This window comes from Salvelinus fontinalis, chromosome 20 (assembly GCF_029448725.1).
Source record: "Salvelinus fontinalis isolate EN_2023a chromosome 20, ASM2944872v1, whole genome shotgun sequence".
NCBI classification, from domain to species: domain Eukaryota; kingdom Metazoa; phylum Chordata; class Actinopteri; order Salmoniformes; family Salmonidae; genus Salvelinus; species Salvelinus fontinalis.
In genome coordinates, this window is record NC_074684.1 from 26,864,632 (window position 1) to 26,886,925 (window position 22,294).

Consider the following 22,294-nt stretch of genomic DNA (forward strand, 5'->3'; position numbering starts at 1 on the left):
CTTCATACAAACTCCATAAGATAACAGAAGTTAACATAAGATAATATAGTAATTTATTAAGTACTTTGAGATAGTACTTTAATAAGTACTATCAATCAGTATGAAGTGATATTATTAAATCCCTGGTTGGTGTGTTCAGAGTCTCTTGGTGGAGTGAAGAACCTGCAGGTGACCAACCCCACCATGGTCACGTTGAATGTGAAATGGGAGGCGGCCGAGGGGAAAGTCAAAGAGTACAAAGTCATCTATGTATCTGCTGCCGGTGGAGCTGAGAGCATGGTAGGACTGGTAATTGACACTGTCGAAAGTGTGGTTACTTTCAAGGGTATGAGTACCTATGCACTCATAATCCTTATACACTCCTGTTTGACTGAATATAGTTGCTTGTCATATTTTAGGATTTATATAACATTAGTTATTGTTAAGTTGGGAGTGGGCAGGCATTAATAATTGTATTGTGTATGTGTAATGTAAGGAGACTGTGGCTGGGACCAACACAGTCTTGAAGGGCCTCATACCCGACACCATCTACACCGTTTCAGTGGTGCCTGTCTACGACATGGGAGACGGCAAGAAAATGTCTGAGAACGGAAAGACAAGTAAGAAAGTCTGACATTGGGATGAGGGACGGAGAAATTGATCATTTCAGAGAATCATCAATAGTGAGGATAGCTCTTCATTAGTGGATTGTAATTGCATGCGATATAGTTCAATCAGTGAAAAGTGACAGCCCCATATTTAAGTCTTGTTTGGTACAGCTTTAATATAGCTGTCATAATTCAATTTGGAAAATAGCTACAGTATATGCATTCATATTGAATCAATTCGACTCAGTAACGGCTTGAGGATATTGACGCCATGTACTTGGAATAATGTTAAGGTGTCTTCTACCTCAGGGCCTCTTGGTGGAGTGAAGAACCTGCAGGTGATCAACCCCACCATGACCACCCTGAACGTGCGCTGGGAGCCAGTCGAAGGGAAAGTCAAAGAGTACAAAGTCTTCTATGTACCTGCTGCCGGTGGAGCTGCTGAGGCAATGGTAGGATTCTGCTGTAGCTGACAGTGTAGAAAGTGTGGTTTCCACATTGCGTGCCATAAAGTTAATTGTGGGTGTGTTTGGAGTGGGCAGAGGTTAATATTTTGGTTGTGTTTGTGTAATCTTTAGGAAACTGTGGCTGCCACTGCCACCAGCACTGTCTTGAGAGGCCTCCTGCCAGACACCCTTTACACTGTCTCACTGGTGCCTGTCTTCGCAGAGACAGAGGGCAGGAGGCAGTCTGAGAATGGAAAGACAAGTAAGACTGGATGACATCCAATCAATCATTCCAATATGCAGTACACCTCAGATCCCAGACCAAGCATACATTCCCTAAATTTCAGCAGTACCTGCTGTATAATGTGTATTTGTATTCACTTTTTGTATTTTCCTTTTAAGATAACTTAGTCTGTACGGTATGGAAGTGTGGAAGCTCATTGCTGCCACAAACACATTTTCTTTGTCCGACCATTTAAAAAAAAAAAATGGGTAGCAATAACCTTCTGTAAACTGTGAGTTTTCAATGTAAGATGATTATAATAAGATAATAGAGTTACATTGGACATAGAACAGGTTTTCTATATTTAGTTGTTTTCCTCACCAGGACCGTTGGGTGGAGTGAAGAACCTGAAGGTGACTGAACCCACCATGACCTCTCTGAAGGTGGACTGGGACCCAGCGGACGGAGCCGTGCGACAGTACAAGATCTTCTTTGTTCCTGTGGCTGGAGGAACACCAGAGGAAATGGTAAGTCTCTTTCATACTCATAAATAACCTTAAGCTAATACACTTTGATAAAGCATTTAATCTGTAATCAGTCATCTAATTCAAATCATTTTTCACCTTTTTGTAAACAGGAGCAAGTACCTGGAAGCACCACCACCATCGTTCTGAGGAACCTCAAGCCTGACACACCTTACACAATATCAGTGCTACCTATCTACCCCGTCAGAGAGGGGAAACGTCAGGCTGAGAATGGAAAGACGTGTGAGTAGCAATGTAAAATGAAGTGGTAGCGTATGCAATCTTGAAAAGTGATTTGGGAACATTGGAAATATAAACTGAGAAACATAAAATAATGGTTTACTTGATTTTCCCAATAATCACATAATCGTAGTACCACACTTAAAGTTATTACATTTTTTCCCCAGTGCCTTTGGGTGGAGTGACCAATCTGCAGGTCACCAACCCTACCCACACCACCCTCACCGCCAGCTGGGACGCAGCCGACGGCAACGTGCAGGGCTATAAAGTCATCTACACTCCCGTCGCAGGAGGCCTTGAGATCATTGTGAGTGTTCTACTATACTGTTAACCACACTGCCTCTCCATAGGCCTATTACTCAACAGTGACACGTGATGTCACATTTGTGCCAGCCTAACACATTGGCTTCTAATCCTGTGGGAAGAAAGAATCCTATTTCATTTCACCGCCATACTTTGTGGAGTGGGGATTTCGTCAGCCCGACATGAGAAGTTAGCGTTGAGGAGTTAACGTTAAGGACTTAGCGTTGGCGGTTAGCCTGCTGTGCTAAGCATGATGAGAGGCAGCAGCAAAGTGGTCATGCCGCCGTGACGTTGTAGCCTAGTGGCGATGGAGTTTAGGCCGGGTGGGAGCTAACAGACTGTGAAACAGCTCTGTGATCACAATTATAATGCAATTGACTTTTTGGTTTGGCCGCTTATGTGGAACAAAATCCTCTAAGGCACTGTTTGGTTTATCTGTGTAGAATTGGCCTGTTCCGTGTGGTGTATGCCATAGCTCTCACTCTCAATCAAACCTCACATCAAAATAAACTCCACAGAAGGGAGATGAACTGGACCAGTAGAAGCTGTAGTTCATGTAGTTTTACAGACCATAGAACAACTGTGGTACATGGGCCTTATCTTGTGGATCTGGTGTATGAAATACCATCTGCATCCAAAATGGCACCCTATTCCTTATATAGTGCACTACTTTTAACCAGCTGAGGTCAGAAGTAGTGCTCTATGTGAGGAATAGGGTGTCTTTTGGGTGGCAGCCATAGTGTTCCTGTATGTCTGTTGGAGCTTCTTTTGGTGAGACACCATCTCGCTCTACTTTGTAGGAGCAAGTCTCAGAGAGCACAACCACCACAATTCTGAAGAGCCTCTCACCTAACACACAGTACACAGTGACTGTTCTGCCAGTGTACCCCGAGGGGGATGGGCAGACCCAGGCCAAGGATGGGACAACAAGTGAGTAACGATGACTTATACCACAGCTTTGTTGAATACAATATCTTTCTGTAACTTTGTAGCAAGCACAGTCTGCATATGTAGGTACATTTTGCATCATGATTACAAGGTGTCCGAATATCTTTTCCAACTGTCCCGTTATCTTTCCCAACTGTCCCGATATCTTTCCCAACTGTTCCGTTATCTGGTTTTAATGTCCAATCTAAAATGCCCTTCTAGCCAATCAGAAGGGCATTCTAGAATAGACATTAAAATCAGATAATGGGACAGATGGAAAATTGTACAGTGAAAGAGATGAATATATTAGCTCATCTGCAGACATACAATCTACATCATGGTTTTCAAATCAAAGTGATGGCTAAGCTACTCTGTTTTCTCTTGGTGCTCAGAGCCCCTGGGCTTCGTGAAGAACCTGCAGGTCATTGAACCCACCACCAGCACCCTGAAAGTGCGCTGGGATGCAGCTGAGGGGAAAGTGCGCGAGTACATCATTGTCTACATCCCAACTGCAGGCGGAGAGCAGGAAGTGGTATGTCCTGGTAGTCTCACCAACATAACACCCCTCCTAATTTTCTGAGAATGGCCTACTCCAGTGGAGGCTTGTGGAGGGTGAAATCCATTACAATGAACCCATCCTTTGATTTAAAGTGACACAAGCCTCGACTGGTGTATTCCCATGAAGCTAGTCAACATGGCTTTCTGCTGGTGTATTCCCCTGAAGCTAGTCAACATGACTTTCTGCTGGTGTATTACCCTGAAGCTAGTCAACATGGCTTTCTGCTGGTGTATTCCCCTGAAGCTAGTCAACATGGCTTTCTGCTGGTGTATTCCCCTGAAGCTAGTCAACATGGCTTACTGCTGGTGGTTTCCCCTGAAGCTAGTCAACATGAATTTCTGCTGGTGTATTCCCCTGAAGCTAGTCAACATGGCTTTCTGCTGGTGTATTCCCCTGAAGCTAGTCAACATGGCTTTCTGCTGGTGTTCTCCCCTGAAGCTAGTCAACATGGCTTTCTGCTGGTGTATTCCCCTGAAGCTAGTCAACATGGCTTACTGCTGGTGTATTCCCCTGAAGCTAGTCAACATGGCTTTCTGCTGGTGTATTCCCCTGAAGCTAGTCAACATGGCTTACTGCTGGTGTATTCCCCCGAAGCTAGTCAACATGGCTTTCTGCTGGTGTATTCCCCTGAAGCTAGTCAACATGGCTTTCTGCTGGTGTATTCCCCTGAAGCTAGTCAACATGGCTTTCTGATTCTGACTGATATTCTATCTTCTTCTTTCTTGAACAGGACCAGGTGTCTGGAACAACGACCACCACTGTTCTGAAGGAACTCAATCCAGATACGGAATACACTGTGACAGTGGTGCCTGTCTACCATGAGATGGAGGGTCTCTCTAGGTCTCAGAATGGAAAGACAAGTGGGTTGAAATGAGAGAGGGAAATTAAATGAGTTGAAATGACAGGGTGAAATTAAATGATAAGGGTGGCAGGTAGCCAAGTGGTTAGAGTAACCAAATGATTGCTTGTTCGAATACCTGAGCCGACAAGGTGAAAAATTGGTCAATGTGCCCTTGAGCAAGGCACTTATCCCTAATTAGCGCATGGGGGGCCTTACTACTATGGCTGACCCTGTAAAACAACACATTTCATTGCACCTATCGGGTGTATGTGACGATAAAAACATATATATTTTCTTCTTAAAAACAAAATGTGTCTGCTACTTAGGTATTGGCAGCTCGTACAATACAGTAAGTGTGATGCTATAACATTGTATCCTCTGCCTCAGATCCTTTGGGTGGAGTGAAGAACATGAAGGTCATTGACCCCACCATCAACAGTCTGTCTGTTCGCTGGGACCCAGCTGTCGGTAACGTGCGCAACTACAAGGTCTTCTACGTGGCCCAGCCAGATGGGATGGAGCAAATGGTATGTATCCTATTCATCTCTCCATCCCTTTTACTGTCAACCCAGTCATGTTTACATTATAATCAAGTTGTGTAATTGTCATACAGTGCTAACATTGATCTTCACTTTGCCCTGAACAGGAACAAGTCTCAGGGGGCACCACCAACCTTATCCTGCGTAACCTGGAGTCTGATACCCAATACAACGTGTCTGTTGTCCCAGTCTACCCAGACGTGGAGGGCATACTGCAGTCTGAGATGGGAAAGACAAGTGAGTGAAGCATTTCAGTACTTACTTTAGCTCATGAACCTCATACTCTAACACTATGGAAGCACTATGGAAGCATATACCTGTCAAAATGTTTCATTTTGAAATGACAGCTTTTTGACAGCTACAAGCTTCCATATCCCATATTACAGTTGTGTGATTCCATATCAGAATAGATTTGACTCAATAACGGCTTAAGAACATTAGCGTTGACATTTACTTGGAATGATGTTGATGTGTATCTTCTTCTTCCTCAGAGCCTCTGGGTGGAGTGAAGAACCTGCAGGTGACTGACCCCACAACAAACTCCCTGAGGGTACGCTGGGAGCCAGCGGAGGGGGACGTGCGCCAGTACACTGTCATCTACGCCCCGCTAGCAGGAGGACCTGAACTTAAGGTACAAAAACAACACTTTGTCTCATACGGTATAGAAGCGATATTTGAAGACTCACATAACTGATCACTTTGAACACTATAAACATGTAGGTTGAATACTTGATTAAGCTACCTCTTTATTAGGGTGGTTTTACTTAACATTTTTGCTAATCTGATGACACCTTTTCACAGACTATGGTTTCTGGGATGTCAACCAACACCGTTCTGAGGAACCTTGTGCCAGACACAGAGTACAAGGTGACATTGGTGCCTATGTACGGCGATATTGAAGGGAAGAGAAATTCTGAAAATGGAAAGACAAGTACGTCATGACTGAAAAAAAACAGACAATACAGGGACAATGAGTACAGTGAAGAAGAAAAAAAAGAGTTACAAAATAGAATACGTGATTTGATGCTAAACTTGTTGTTTTGTGTCTTGTCAGAGGCGTTGGGTGGGGTGAAGAACCTGCAGGTCACCGACCCCTCTACTAGCTCCCTCAAGGTGCGCTGGGAGCCAGCGGAGGGCAACGTGCGTCAGTACCGCCTCTTCTACGTTCCTGCCTCTGGCGGAGCCGAGGACATGGTAAGACCACCAACTATCCATGCCTTAACTTCTGATGCTGCACAGGGTATCTCTTGACCAATCAGATTTGAGTCGACTACGGCATCCATATTAGGAATTTATATACCTAAAATCTGACGACTTCCTAATATGGATGCTATAGCATCTATGGTTTAAACACTGATAATGCAAGTCAAACACCTCTCTGTGAACAGGAGCAAGTGTCTGGTGGCACCACCAACACCATCCTAAGGAACCTTCTCTCAGACACGCTGTACACTGTCACCGTGGTCCCCGTCTACCCCGAGGGAGAGGGACTGCGCCAGTCAGAGACTGGAAAGACGCGTAAGTTATCAACTGACAAAATTACAATCATCCATTTTGTTTTCATCGGGATAAAGACGTGCTCTTTTCAGTTGGTTTGATTCAGTGGCACTTCAAATTTGGAGCCTGTTTGGTTTTTCCAAAGTTTGAAGATATCAAGATACCGGTAGATAGGTAGATAGGTCTCAGAATAATAGATACCCTCATAGGAAAACATTGTTGGTGAGGTCAACATTTAACAAAACTGAGTGGAAATAGAAAATGTTGTATTGAAATCTCTGAACCAGATAGCATTTGCACAACCCCCCTCCCCCATAACGTTTAGATGGAACAAAGGTGTAGTTTATCTCACCATAACAATAATAATAACAACAACAATAATACCACTAATAATAACAAGAATAATAACAATAATAACAAAACAATAACACTAATAACAAGAATAATAATAACAATAACAAGAATAATAACAATAATAATAATATGTTGCCCTGCCAGTGTCTGTTCTTTTTAATACCCTGCTGTGTGCATCGATGTTGTTTCTGCTCAAATGGTTTGCCATGTGCAGTCAGCAGAAATCCATCCAAGTGAAGTGAATTGGAATGCTGTGATTCCAGCGGAGCATATCAGTATTACAGAACATATGGTGCATAATGATTCCACAGGGGCTTCCACAGGGGCTTGTGCATGGCTAAGACCAAAATGTTCAATGGGAGTCAAGCATTCTATTTATACTCGCTAAGTCCTTGTCAGTCTTGAGACAGAGACACAGATTTATGATCGTTGACTCATATTTGATGCGCTCTGATGTCCGTACAAATGGGAAGATACTCTATGTTTGACAGACTAGTCTTCCTAAACACACCATATGCATGTGTTTCATATAGAATGAACCTCGCTGTTGGATAAACAGGTTCTATTTGGAATGTTTTTACTTATGAATAAGGTGGCTGGGTCTGAGTCTACATACTGCATCTAATCTTTAATGGGCTAACGTGCTGAATGCCAGAGGAATATGCACATCTGTTTTAGTTTAAAAGTGAAGTTAAGAGGCTTTTGCATAAACCCAAACGGTGCAACTTCTCTGTACATTCTCTTCACATAGACACTATAAAATCACTTGGTTACTAGAGACTACTTACCTCCCCCCTTTTTTTACTGAGCTACATCCAATCATCCAACCATCCTGTTTTACTGAGCTACATCCAAACATAGCAGTCTATTAATTCTCACATTTTCTTGTGGTATCTTCACTTAGTTAGTACTCTTCTAAGTAAGGCATTGTAAAGTCAAATCAGAGTTGTTGTTTGTAGAGTAAAATCAGAGTTGTTGTTTTGAGTTTTTGAGGTTGTATATATAATTGCCCTCCCCTCTCTTGACTTTCTCTGACCCTTTTTGACCCCCAGTTCCACGAACCCCTCCTAAGAACATCCAGATCTACAACCCCACTACCAACAGCCTGAACGTGCGCTGGGAGCCCGCCTCTGGCCAGGTGCAGCAGTACCGCATCGTCTACGCACCTCTGTCTGGAGACAGACCCGCCGAGACAGTAAGTTCTCTATATGCATCCCAAATAGCACCCTATTCCCTATGTAGTGCCCTACTTTTGATTAGGGCCCATAGGACTCTGGTGAAAAGCAATGCACTATATAGGGAATAGGGTGCCATTTGGGACTTACAAACGATCTCTCTCCACTGTTAACCAGAGCCTGTCATTATATTAAGAGGGGAGGCACGTTCACTCAACCGCTTACTCTCCCTGCTCAGACCAGTCAGAGGGAAAGGTGAAGTCCACTTAAGCAATAAAAGTGTAGAGTAGGGTTGCTGGGTTCTACGTTTGATGAAGATATCGAAAACCCTGACTCGAAGAGTTTGTTAGGAAGTCTGTTTAGAAGCTCCACAGATGGTATTCCCTTAGCAATGAGGTTGGTGTTCATTAGGCTAATGGGGAAATCCAGACTTTTTGGCTTTTAATTCTCTGTCTATCAGCATTGATTTTATGCACCGATGCGATACACATATCTTGGATTACAGGAGAAAGATAGAGCTAATTGGCCTACAAACAGCTTTTACTGTACCACTAGCAGTTTGGAAAATGTGCACATGCACATCTGCGATAGACATAGATGAAAATTGTAACGTTTGATGTTTTGGCCTTGGTTGGACGATAATGAGGCTGTTTTTATTGGAATGTTCTTTGATGCAGCAGTAGGCCTTATAAATGCCTCATGCTAAGAGACAGATTGTTTTTTACCAAAGCGTTCGCTAGCTCAGCTAACCTCCTGTCTATTCTCAATCAGGCTCCATTTTGTAAGGAGGACAGCCTTATGAGTGTTTTTCACAGGAAATATACTTTATTATATACCTCAGCTACCTGCATGTCTTGTCCATCACTCTTTCAACTATGAGATTTTCAGTTAAATCCTCAGATAAGCTTTAGATGAAGGTAATTAGCATGATTTAATGGCTGTCCCCCAGACAAGTTAATAGATAATGTGCTGCTTAGTGACAGTGGTGACCCTGGTGATATGATGAGACTGGGCCCCACTGTTGTTAGAAACAGGGGTGAGATAGATACAGTACACGTTGAGGCCTGTCCAATGACAGAGCACCGGTCTCGTGGTGTTGGTTACGTCTTTGCATTTACCAGACGATGGATGCTTCATAACACTCATTTGTTTATCAATCACTTCTTAGCTAAATTCATGTATTTGTTTAGCGTTTTAAACCTCTTCAGGGCTTTGTTAGTACTTCATGTTAACCTTTGGCACTAGGCTCCCTCCAAGAAGACTCTAGCATGGATTAACAGTGAGCTCATTATGTACGTTAGCAGTGCCAGAGCAGTATGTAATGCATGAAAAAGGTCATTTGAATAAGAATCCTTCTTCCATGATGCATCCCAAATGACGCTCTATACTAACGTAGTGCTCTAAATAGGGAATAGGTTTCCATTTGGGATGCAAAACAATCTTCCTCTCTGGGAAACCATCATTGTGATCTATGTCTTATGACCTTTCCAAAGGTCCTGGTCCCGGGAAACATCAACAACGCGTTCCTGGACTCGCTCATTCCCGACACGCCGTACTCGATCAGTGTCCTGGCTCTGTATGCCGATGGGGAGGGTTCACCAGTGAAGGGAGACGGCAAAACATGTGAGACCTGAATCCAACTTTGTTGTTTACATTGATACTACTGACTCATGATTGTTACTAATGCTTCCACACATATTTGCTTATACTATAGTCTACATTCAAGTGCATACACACACACACACACACACACACACACACACACACACACACACACACACACACACACACACACACACACACACACACACACACGTAGCTATATATAGTGGTGGTTACTAGGTCAAATCAAATCAAATTTTATATGTCACATGCTTTGTAAACAACAGGTGTGGACTAACAGTGAAATGCTTACTTACGGACCCTTCCCAACAATGCAGAGAGATTTTGTTTTTTAGAAATAATAGAAACACGTAATAACAAAAGTAATAGTAAATACACAATGAGTAACGATAACTTGGCTATATACACAGGGTACCAGTACCTAGTCGATATGCAGGGGTACGAGGTAATTGTGGTAGATATGTACATATACAGTAACTAGAAGTAAAGTGATTAGGCAACAGGATAGATTATAAACAGTAGCAACAGCGTATGTGCTGAGTCAAAAAATGGTCAGGGCAGATAGTTTGGGTAGTTATTTGGTTAGCTATTTAACTAAATATTTAGAAGTCTTATGGCTTGGGGGTAGAAGCTGTTCAGGATCCTGTTGGTTCCAGACTTGGTGCATCGGTATCTCTTGCCTTCCGGTAGCAGAGAGAAAAGTCTATGACTTGGGTGGCTGGAGTCTGACAATGACAATTTTGGGCATTCCTCTGACACCGCCTGGTATAGAGGTCCTGGGTGGCAGGGAGCTCGTCCCCAGTGATGTACTGGGCCGTACAAACTACCCTCTGTAGCACCTTACGGTCAGATGCCAAGCAGTTGTCATACCAAGCGGTGAGGCAGCCAGACAAGATGCTCTCAATGGTGCAGCTGTTTAACATTTTGAGGATCATGCGGTGTGCAGCGTTGCTAGGTACATGTGTTTGAGTGTAACCCAGTATTTTTGCTGTTGCTGTTGCAGTGCCCCGTGTTGGACCTAGGAACCTGCGGGTGTTTGATGCCACCACCAACACTCTGACCATCGTTTGGGACCACGCGGAGGGCCCAGTGCAGCAATACAAGATCGCCTACGCCCCCACCACTGGAGACCCCATCACTGAGTTTGTGAGTTCATAGGTTGGATACCATATGGCACCCATAGGGCTCTGGCCTAAAGTAGTGCACTATATAAGGAATAGGGTGCCATTTGGTACACATACAGAGTCTCTCTCGACAGACTTTCACGTAGCAGGGAACTTAAAGGTTTACTCGAGGGACGAGTGAGTTCATGACCTAAACATGTCTCTTTTTATATTTGTCTGAGTTGCAAATCAAATACTGTCCTTCACACTCGCATGAAGTTACTGTTCAACGTGTTACTACTGCCAAAGCACTGTAGGCCTACAAAGTCTTACTTCAGCGCCTGTTTGGTTAACTCCAGCAAATAACTGCTGATTAGTAAGATGAATTAAAGGCTCAGTTAGATCAACATTATCACACATTACGTTACATTACGTTGGATTATTAATGACTTTAAACACAGAGCTGGAGCACTTTAGGGCAGCACAGCAGCACTGCATAATTATTCCCTAGTAAGCCAACCATTGAGTGACTTAACAAATGCTTCTAAACGAGAAAGGTCATGAGAGCTAACCCTCCAGTGTTCCATGAGGACAGGGAACTTTCATTAATTGCATTCTTTTTGCTCTCTGCTGCAAGCCTAGAATTAGTGCATAGCTTCCAAAAGTAATTCCATAATTATGTTCCTTTTTTAATGAACTGACTAAGTTCTCTGTGGTACCATTCCTCACAGACGGTTGTTCCTGGCAACAGAAACAATGCCATCCTGCAGAACCTGCTTCCTGACACTCCCTACAGCATAACTGTTGAAGCCATCTATGCTGATGGAGCAGGGCCATCTCTGATCGGGCCCGGACGCACAGGTAACGCAGTTAGGAAAAGTGTGCAGGAAGTGTTCAGTCTAGTATACTGTACACCTGACGGTCTAGCTAGAGGGACAGAATTTCCAAGCCTGATGAACTGAGCTGGGAGTGAGAACTGGAAAATACTTACAAGAGCCATACCATACCGATTCCAAAAAAAATCATTTTGAAGAGTTGGGAAGATTAACAGTAGAGGCAACTGGGAAAGCTCAACGACTGGTGAACAATTGCCCCGAGATACACAAACAATAGAAACTTTATTTCTTGGCTTTAAAAGAAGCACCACTGTGGATGGGCCTCGCTCCAATGGGTTGTCACCACCCACGCAAACCAACCTACCCACTACCCAGTTCAGCTCCCTCAGCAAGACTATGAAAAAATCTATCCAGTCTAAATACATGTATTACTCATAATAGTCTTTATAAACTGAGGAGGAGGAAAAACAACAGTGCCTGCTGTAGACTTGGAGCCCAGGATATGCTGTGGTAATGTGGTGACTTACTGCATTGGGGGCTAGCTATTCTGGAAATGGGGTCATGGCCTCACTTGTTGTTGGCCGTAATTGCCGTGACTGATTGAATGTTGACATGTGTCTGCTCTCTCTGCTGGTGCTCTGCCTCTGTTATAGTCGGCCTGCTGGAGCCCTTGAGCCTGCGCGTCTCAGATGAGTGGTACACCCGCTTCCGTGTGGCCTGGGACCCCTCGCCGTCTCCAGTGCTCGGATACAAGCTGGTCTACACACCTGCGGGTGAGATGACGTCAGACTCTGGGCCACGCCTGTGCAGTCATGAGAAGGGACCCATAACACCCAGAGTTACAAGACTTCTCAATATCATGCTTTGTCATGCAGGGTTTTATATTTCATTGTCCATATCAACCAACCACACTTTTTAGTACAAAGCCAAAGTTTATTAACAACAATGAACAAGTAATGATGCAGAATAATTTTCATGAAATCACACCTTACATTTCAAATGAGATGATTAGATCAGACCGCTCCTCTCCTCTCCGTACGAGTTTGTGTTGTAGTGTTGCTGTTGTAACGTAGAGTTTGCGTTGTGTTTTGCCTGCAGAAGAAGATCAGAGTAAGAGCTTGGACGTATTTGTGGGTGACGTGACCTCATACACCCTCCAGAACCTGCTCCCTGGCACCACCTACGATGTCAAAGTGTTTGCCCAGTATGGGGCTGGCATGAGCGGGGCCCTCGAAGGACAGGGAACAACACGTATGTGTTTGAATAACAGAAATATCACCTTGCTTGAACATCAATGCCAACCTGAAGACATGCTTAGTCCCAAATAGCACCAAATTCCCTACATAGTGCATTACTTTTGACCAGGGTCCACTGTAGCCTCAGTCTTGAAGTCAGTCTGATCTCTTCTTCTTGTGTTCTGCTCCACAGTCTACCTGAACGTCACCAACATCGAGACCTACAACGTTGGCTTCGACAAGTTCTGCATCAAGTGGAGTCCTCACAGGGCTGCCACTTCCTACAGGATCAAGCTCAACCCTCTGGACCGTAAGTCTTAATCTTAAAGCCATAATCCTGAATTCCTGTTTCATCCAAACATTAATAGCAGATTTCACCTTTAAGCTTGGATAGATGAGACACTTTTTCTACCCTGAAAAATTGCTGCATTCCAATTGAGTATATGGTTCCTTTTATGTAAAAAGTCTTAAGCCACAAGGAGAATGTTGAAGGGACATCAACACATGATGTATTAGTCAGTCACTAGTCAGAGATGCTATAGATCCTCCACGGATCAGAGCCACACCCTCTTCTGTGTTCAGAACATTGAAATGGCACTGTGCTGCGTGTTGAGATTGAATCTAGACATTCACACGACTGTTTATCCTTAGCCCTCCCCTGTGTTTATCCCTCGAAGGAGAATGCATGATGTGGCGTTTTCTGAAAGCATACGTCCACCAAATTTGAATTGTATCTCTGACTGAAAAGATGACATCCTTTTAATTACTGTCTGCTTTTGAATCAATCTGTTTCATATTCACACATAGAACCGGGGTATAAACTGTTAAAAATAGGAAGCAGTATCGCAAGGATTTAAATATTGACTTGATAGTCATTACCCATGACACATTTCCAAACTAAAGCCGTCTTTGCTTGTGTGAGAAAGACAGCTGCTGCAGAAAGCACTCCCCGAAGGTAAACAGTCCCCAAGTTTTGAGAAGCTAGCAACCTTTTAAAGATGCATCAGACATAGACAGAGGCAATGGTTTGTCTGAAGAGGAATGCAAACAGTGGTGGAGGAGCGAGGATCATGGCAAACGTCTCTGACCAAAAATGACTAAGCAATGACTATGGGAGCCTTAAGCAGAAAGGAGTCAGCCTAGGAGAGGTGAATGGGGGGATAATTCTACTTTATAAGGCCATTGTCTTGGTCTCATGGTTCATTTGACCCCCCAAAAAACATTCTCAAAATATGTCTGCATTTCCCCCAAAACAATTCATATTGAATTACATGTGTAGAGTGATAACACAGATATTACATGTATTTTGACATTATTGTTTAACCGCAGAACTGTCAAATAACCCCAGCTGAATGGCATTAACTCTGGTTTGCGTACTCAGAGAAGACCTATGAATTTTATGAGGAGCAACGTTTCAGGCAGCAGCCTCGGCAGTCAACACATGTCAACATGTTTCTCTTCTCAACATATGTCTACATGTCTCATATTTCTCTTTGTGCTGTCTCTGTCTAGCCTCCAGTAAAGGTCAGCAGGAGATCACCATCACTGCAGCTCAGAGCCAGTACTGCTTCGAGGGTCTCTCCCCGGACGCTCTCTACAGCGCCACCGTGTTCGTTCAGACCCCCAACTTGGAGGGCCCCGGAGTCAGCACCAAGGAGAGAACCCGTGAGTATCTAAAGTCTTCAAAATGTTACTTTAAGTGTTGTTTTGTGAATTCTTGCCTATTTTTACTTATTGTTGTCTCTTTGTCAAAGTGGTCAAGCCTACTGAAGCGCCAACACAACCCCCCACTCCTCCACCACCTCCTACCATCCCCCCTGCATGGGCAGGTAAGCAGAAATGGCACCATATCCACCCCATCCATAAAGCCACAGAACCACACAGAACCACACAGAACCAATCATAACCCAACAGAACCAATCATAACCACACTGAACCACACAGAACCATACAGAACCACACATAACCATACAGAGCCACACAGAACCACACAGAACCATACAGAACCACACAGAACCACACAGCACTGCATCTACCAATGCTATGGAATATTTAAGCTTCAAACCAGCTGTCAGCTTAAAAGACATCAGAATGGTTTTATTTGTGTGTGTATTTAGTGCCATCAGAATGGTTTTATTTGTGTGTGTTTTTAGTGCCATTAGGTGAAAGTAATAAAAAGGCAAGTTTAGAGAATATGCAAAACCCTCAACATCTCATTATTTGGCAGAAGCAGAGACCTGCAGACTTCCTCTAGATCAGAGTTAGTGTTAGTGCCAGTTATTAAACTAATGGCTGCCACATGGTCCACACAGACCCCCAGGGGTTTTCAATGGAACACACCCATTGACTAATGAATAACCTAGGTGTCCAAAGAAGCTGTTTGTTTGATAAGATATTGTGTAAAACTTGTTTATGGACTCAGACTTGGAGGAAGGGGATTGCGAGAGATAAAAAAAATGTGCTCTACCACATCAGGCAGACATTATCTTTTGTTTTGCCAACTACTTTTTTTGTACTAAGCGAGAAAGCCATTAAAGAGCAGTTCATTTCCAGCCCTCATGGTGACCAAATGTTTCTTGTTTTGATCGTTTTTTTCAGGAAAGTATGATCAATTAAACCAATAATTGCTATGTACAACTTCATTATGTCATTGTTTTCCTCGATGGTTTTGTTTTTGAGATTCCTGCAGACGTTTTTTTTCTTTCGAGGTTGCCCACTCTCTTTCTGATGCCTGGTGTTCCAGGCAGCTCAGAGTCTGCGGCCTGCCATGGAATCTATGTAGTGCAGTTCATTGAGTTGTTTTTATTCTGCATCAGTGTGCAAAGGTGCCAAGGCAGATGTGGTGTTTCTTATCGACGGCTCGTGGAGTATCGGGGAAGAGAACTTCCGGAAAGTGGTGCAGTTCGTCTTCAGCATGATTGGAGCCTTCGACGTCATTGGATCGACAGGAATGCAGGTGTGTAGTGCTGTAAATAGAGGTATAAATCGTGTTACAATATGCTTTTAAGACTATAATTGTTAGTCAACTTGGTGATAGCTGATAGTTTTAGCATAACATACCACATAGAATACCAGGTACGCTATGACATCATACTACAACTCCTCGTAATGCTCATGTCTGTTTACTTTGGAAACAGGTGTCGTTCGTTCAGTACAGCGACGAAGCAAAGACAGAGTTCAGGCTGAACTCTTACTCGGACAAGGGCAGCGGTCTCGCTGCTCTACAGCTCATTCAGTACAGAGGAGGAAACACTAAGACCGGTGAGTCTCTTCCCAAACCCAGCACCCACCAACTAGTCTCAGGTTGTAAACGTTACAATGACACCAACACGTTCCATGAGCCTGGTCCCAGATCTGTGTCTGCTCTTACCAAATCCATTACTGTCACTGGCATGATAATGAGTGACAAGGAGTTGGCATTATGGCACAAACAGACTAACATTCAGGCCAAACATGCTTATTCTTTATAGATCCATCCACTAAATAGACATTGTTGTCTATTCAAAGTTATCCGATATCACACTAATTAAATTGACATTTTCATTGACCTTTCTTTGCTCTTGATCAGGTGTTGCTCTGAAGCATGTCAAGGAGAAGGTATTTACGTCTGAAAATGGAATGAGGAGGAATGTCCCCAAGGTTGTGGTAGCTGTCACAGACGGTCGTTCTCAGGATGAGGTGAAGAAAAGCGCTGCTGCACTGCAGCATGCTGGTAAGGGTTACTGAGTTTGTTGAACAGGAATCTTCCAGTCAAACCGTCAATCACAACGAGTGTGTTGTTTGTGTTGTTTATGTTGCCATTGAAGTATCTACAATCTGTAACTTATTAGAATCACCAATACACATAGCCATGGCTATGTTAGTTTATAAATTGGGTGTTTCCATGGTATATCAGCCATGGTATATCAGGTCGTATACCACCGGTATGACAAAACATACATTTTTACTGCTCTAATTACGTTGGTAACCAGTTTATAATAGCAATAAGGCACCTTGGGGCTTTGAGGTATATGGCCAATATACCACGGCTAAGGGCTGTGTCCAGGCACTCCGCGTTGCGTCGCGCATAAGACCAGCCCTTAGCCGTGGTATATTGGCCATATATATAACACACCTGCTCGGGCCTTATTGCTTAAGTGTGAACATGTTCCTCCTCCAGGTTACAGTGTGTTTGTGGTTGGTGTTGCCGATGTGGATTATGCTGAGCTGCAGAACATTGGGAGCAAGCCAAGCGACAGGCACATCTTCGTTGTGGACGACTTCGATGCCTTTGCAACTATCCAAGACAACCTTGTGACCTTCATTTGCGAAACCGCAACATCATGTGAGCTTTTTGGGGTCTTTTTTATTTTGGATAACACTAAAATTAATCGCTAACTGCTAAATACTTTATCTCCCATGAAAATAATCTAGAAACAAATTAAACTGTTGCTAATCTTTGATATTATCTTCACAGCTTGTCCCCTGATCTACCTAAATGGATTCACATCACCTGGTACGTATGCTCAGATGATTAATTATGTGCATCCCAAATTAGAACCAACTGCAAAAACAGCATGCATTATTTCCTCATTATTGTATATGAGGAATTTCTAGAATTTCTTAGAATTTCTTAGAACGTCCTAGAACTTCCTAGAACCTCCAAGATCTTAATAAGACTTATTTACCTTGTGTTCTAGGCTTCAGGATGCTGGAGGCATTCAACCTGACAGAGAAGACCTATGGCTATATCAAGGGAGTGTCTATGGAACCTGGTTCCTTCAACAGCCACACAGCCTATAGACTCCATAAGAACTCCTTCCTGACCCAGCCCACCACGTGAGTCTGAGATACCATTGTCTTGGATTAGAAAATTCTGGTATTTCCCCCCAAAATTCCCAGTTATTCAAGGTTTGAGAATTCCCGGAATCAGCAGGGAATAATAATCCAACCAAAATTTCTGGATAACCTAGGCATTTTGTGAAAGTTGACCAAATTTTGCAACTCTACCATCGTCTCTGGCTTGGATTGGTCAATTCTACATCTTGTGGTTGTATGTCTGCGCTGCTTTTCTGAGCTAATGGATTTAAGGGATAATTGAGTTGCAGCACAAAACCTGCCAGCACTTGCTGTGGATCTCTAGTGAATTACATGTCATTAAAATGCCCTCAGAGAAAGATGCTGGAAAACATTAGCTCAAAACCATACTTAGCTGAGCACGATTTGTTAATATGTTCCCTAATCATTCCATATGCTGTGGCTGACCTTGTCATGGCTTGATTGACTTTTGAAGGAAAGCAGCACCTAGAGAAGCATTTGATCTGTAGAATAAAAACATCAATACTTTTTTTCCAACTCCACTGTAAAAACTGTAAAACCAAGGAATTTGGGGAAAGTTGCTGTAATTTCGCAACCCTAATACTGTTTGTTCAGATTATAATGATATTCTCAGACTGAAAGTTTGTCTACGCTCAAGTGGAGGAAGACTGAGGAGATGGAGGTCAATGCAGGGAGGCAACCATTAAGAAATTATATGTTTTCGAACGTTACTTTTTTGTGGGCCCTTTCCACCATGTAAAAACTGTATAAACGTATGTTTGGCACTTGGATATAGCCCAGGCCGCTAACATGACACGTCTTGCCCAACTATGTTCAGACAGACTGTTAGACCCCATTCCCCTCTAAACTAGGTCAATAGATTTACGACATCCTGTTAAGTGTTAAGCAGTGATCTGAAGTTCTGGCATATTGTTCAATCTGAAGTTCTGGCATACTGTTGATTTCACTCAGCCCACGTAGCTCAGAGACATCCAACTCCACTGTCTATCTCCTACATCATACATCTCTAAACGCTTTATCAGCTGCACAGTAGGCCTATCAAATATCCCCGGTCAGCTTAACATTCCACATAGTTTTACCTCTGTTTTTTACTCAAAGGAACAAATTCATCCATCACAGTGCTACATAAACATATGGTAATACAGTTTTACCCATTTCATATGTATATACTGTACTGTATTGTAGTGAAATCCTATTGAACTATTTCTGTACATATGCTATTCTATCCACGTATTCTTCAGATATCCATATACTGTCCATAATGTCTATACATCCCATCACATATATACTGAATATTGATGGTGAGTTGATTTTGTAGTTTTTGAATGGTCAGTCTAATTGTTGGTGTTGCGTGGGGGTTTGAACAGAGAGATCCACCCTGACGGACTACCTCACTCCTATACCATCATCATGATGTTCCGTCTTCTCCCGGACACACCCACTGAGGCCTTCGACATCTGGCAGGTGTCCACCAAGGACGACAAGCCTGAAGTCGGGGTCACCATCGATCGTAAGGCATTCCAGCCTCTGACTTGTGCTGAATGGTTGCGGTTGTGGATTTGAAGGGGTTGAGGGTGCAGGGTTACAGTAATAGGTTACAAGAAGTTTCTGGGGCTGCATCCAAAATGGCACCGTATTCCCTACATAGTGGGCCCTGGTTGAAGAAGTGCACTACATATGGAATAGGGTGCCATTTGGGATGCTGCATAGAGGAAGGATGAAGTAGTGTTCTGTGAGGAGAAGATATCCAGCAGCTGTAGATATCGTTCTGTGGTTCTGTCTGATATCCTCTCATGGGATCAGTGAATGGATTGTAATGGGCTCCAGAGCCCAGGGCTGCATTGGTCTCCCTCAGTAACCACACGCAGCCTCATCCAACATCCTGTACTAGCTAGCTTCAGCTGGCCTTTATAAAGCCCCAACCATGCTGTTTTATGTTGTAGCTATCACAAAGCATATCTGTTTGTGCTTTCTGATAAACTATCCATTGATGATGGGGGAGTCCTGTTTCTAGTTTAGGAGCTTTGCATGACACCAAGTCCTAATGTGATGTTGGAGACCTATCTTTAACCTCTTTCTTTCTCTCTCTAATTGTGTTTTTCTCTTTTCAGCTTCTAGCCAAACTATATCGTATTATAACAAGGATACGAGGGGGGAGATCCAGAGGGTCACATTCGACAATGATCAAGTGAAGAGAATCTTCCATGGAAGCTTCCACAAGGTAAACACTGACTGCTTGTCTGCGTGACTGTTGGGATTGGAGGAATATACTGGGTGTAGTGAAGTAAATGGCTGGATTATATAACGTTCTGGGCCTGGCAACTAAGACTGGAGGTGTGGTACATCAATCACAGCTGGCACCTTTGTTCTTGCGGTAAGCTTGGCATGTCCCGAGGATATACAGACACTGAGAAGGGATGCCTGGCATTCCAAATATGTTATATGTTACAGGAGGTGTACCTCCGACACAGCTACAGACATGTGTGCTGCAAAACAATGTCTGCTTAATCAAACAGATGGTCTTTTACTGTAAATTGTAAAAACCCCAATGTCACATGATGCACGGATTGTTGTTATTGATGGTAATCAATATCTCTCAAAGTAATCAAGAGATAAAAGTGGCAATTGATCTTGTAGCAGTTTCTTTGGACATTAAAGCTAATCACATGGCTGGTTCATGTTCATGCTAAGCTGAAGTGGTCATGTTTGGTCCAGGTCCAACTCCACATACGTTGGAGCTGTAAGAAATTCTACTTCCTGGGTGGTTGGTTTCCAAGAGGAACTAGTGGGGCAGAGACATCTGTGGTGTTGCCATATTTGATCACTTGGATTAGCATTAAGTTCAGTCACTGAGTTGTAGCCTAAAGGAAGAGAGACCACTAAAGACTATAGGCATAGAGTAGTAGACTGTCTGTGTATTAAGAGCTATAGGGAAGCACTCCCCTCTGTTACTTACTGGAATGTTTCTAACAGCGGGAATGCGTCCTTCACCATAAGGTCAGAGCAGGGTACTCATGGGGGCTGTGGAAATGACGTACTGCAGGGGATGGTGGTGTGGACAACCCTATTGCACATTTTCACTAGAATCTATAAGTCTTTTTGGGGAGACCATTAAAAGGCACTGCTAGTCACTGCTGGCGCGCGAGTCTGGAAAATATTGGGTCACTGCTATTGCTATTAAACAATTACATCAGAGAGGCAGTGGAATGCGAGGCTAGCGGGAGGTTTTCTCTGTCTGCCTCTTTCTCACACTCACTCTTTCTCTCTCTCTCTCTTTCTCTTTCCTTTTTGGCAATGCTGCATTTTCTCTGCCTGGATGTTGGAGGCAGGCCTAGTATTGCCTCTGTTGCCTCTGGTAGCTAAACACAGGGGAATTCTTGCTGCTGCTGTTGGGGGGGTGACTCTGTTCTTGGGTTTACCCAGTGTTCCAGCAGGGTTGTGTAGGCCTATATGCTGTATCTGTCCCAGTGTTCCAGCACGGTTGTGTACATGCTGTATCTGGTTGTGTACATGCTGTATTTTATTGGTCCAACAGTGCAGTAGTATCTAACAATTCACAACAATACACACAAATCTAAAAGTGAAAGAATGGATTTAAGAAATACAGTACCAGTCAAAAGTTTGGACACACCTACTTTGGACACACCACACTCATTCCAGGGTCCCTCACCACTTCTACCACCCTCTACATTGTAGAATAATAGCGAAGACATCAATACCACGAAACAACACATATGGAACCTTGCAGTAACCAAAAAAGTGCTAAACAAATCAAAATATACTCAAAATCCGAGATTCCTCAAAGTAGTCACCGCCTGCCCTGATGACAGCCCTGCACACTCTTGGCACTCTCCCAACCATCCTCATGAGGTTGGAATGCATCTCAATTCCCTTGTTAAAAGTACATTTGTGGAATTTCTTTCCTTCTTAAGGTAGGGTTGGTATACAGAAGATAGCCCTATTTGGTAAAAGACCAAGTCCATATTATGGCAAGAACAGCTCAAATGAGCAAAGAGAAACGACAGTCCATCATTACTTTAACATGAAGGTCAGTCAGTCCGGAAAATTTCAAGAACTTTGTGCAGTCGCAAAAACCATCAAGCGATATGATGAAACTGGTTCTCATGAGAACCGCCACTGGAAAGGAAGACCTAGAGTTAGCTCTGCTGATAAGTTTAACCAATGGCAAAGCCTGTCATGTCTCCTTTAATAGATGGCACATGACAGGAGACTAGGCGGTTTACTGCTCTCACTGGGGACAGGACCTCAACCACACTTCTCACAGTGACTCTCCCAGTCATACAGACAGTCAGACAGACAGACATACAAACAGACCGTAATGAGCTGGGATTGATTAGTGTAATTTCCCCTCTGTCAGTGGAGCGGTTGAGATGTTCTTTTGCAGAGTGGCAAAATGCACATCTTTTTAAGAGGCAGATGACCAATAGTTACAGAGCTGTTGAC

At 43.4% G+C, this 22,294-nt stretch overlaps 1 protein-coding gene across 1 annotated transcript in view; it reads left to right on the forward strand.

The window, feature by feature from the left end:
* The window catches only part of LOC129817604 (collagen alpha-1(XII) chain-like), a 107,013-nt gene that overhangs the window by 69,801 nt on the left and 14,918 nt on the right, over positions 1–22,294 (forward strand). Inside the window, exons 35-67 of the mRNA XM_055873031.1 lie at positions 140–279; positions 476–599; positions 897–1,039; positions 1,166–1,295; positions 1,641–1,783; positions 1,894–2,023; positions 2,188–2,327; positions 3,124–3,253; positions 3,643–3,782; positions 4,540–4,669; positions 5,038–5,177; positions 5,297–5,426; positions 5,681–5,820; positions 5,991–6,120; positions 6,244–6,383; positions 6,578–6,707; positions 8,093–8,235; positions 9,709–9,838; positions 10,842–10,984; positions 11,673–11,802; positions 12,431–12,550; positions 12,876–13,028; positions 13,206–13,322; positions 14,525–14,677; positions 14,767–14,841; positions 15,829–15,968; positions 16,150–16,273; positions 16,581–16,724; positions 17,172–17,336; positions 17,469–17,507; positions 17,692–17,830; positions 19,198–19,340; positions 19,942–20,051. Of these exons, the coding sequence (XP_055729006.1) occupies positions 140–279; positions 476–599; positions 897–1,039; positions 1,166–1,295; positions 1,641–1,783; positions 1,894–2,023; positions 2,188–2,327; positions 3,124–3,253; positions 3,643–3,782; positions 4,540–4,669; positions 5,038–5,177; positions 5,297–5,426; positions 5,681–5,820; positions 5,991–6,120; positions 6,244–6,383; positions 6,578–6,707; positions 8,093–8,235; positions 9,709–9,838; positions 10,842–10,984; positions 11,673–11,802; positions 12,431–12,550; positions 12,876–13,028; positions 13,206–13,322; positions 14,525–14,677; positions 14,767–14,841; positions 15,829–15,968; positions 16,150–16,273; positions 16,581–16,724; positions 17,172–17,336; positions 17,469–17,507; positions 17,692–17,830; positions 19,198–19,340; positions 19,942–20,051 (4,328 nt within the window). The remainder of the gene's footprint in view (positions 1–139; positions 280–475; positions 600–896; positions 1,040–1,165; positions 1,296–1,640; positions 1,784–1,893; positions 2,024–2,187; positions 2,328–3,123; positions 3,254–3,642; positions 3,783–4,539; positions 4,670–5,037; positions 5,178–5,296; positions 5,427–5,680; positions 5,821–5,990; positions 6,121–6,243; positions 6,384–6,577; positions 6,708–8,092; positions 8,236–9,708; positions 9,839–10,841; positions 10,985–11,672; positions 11,803–12,430; positions 12,551–12,875; positions 13,029–13,205; positions 13,323–14,524; positions 14,678–14,766; positions 14,842–15,828; positions 15,969–16,149; positions 16,274–16,580; positions 16,725–17,171; positions 17,337–17,468; positions 17,508–17,691; positions 17,831–19,197; positions 19,341–19,941; positions 20,052–22,294) is intronic.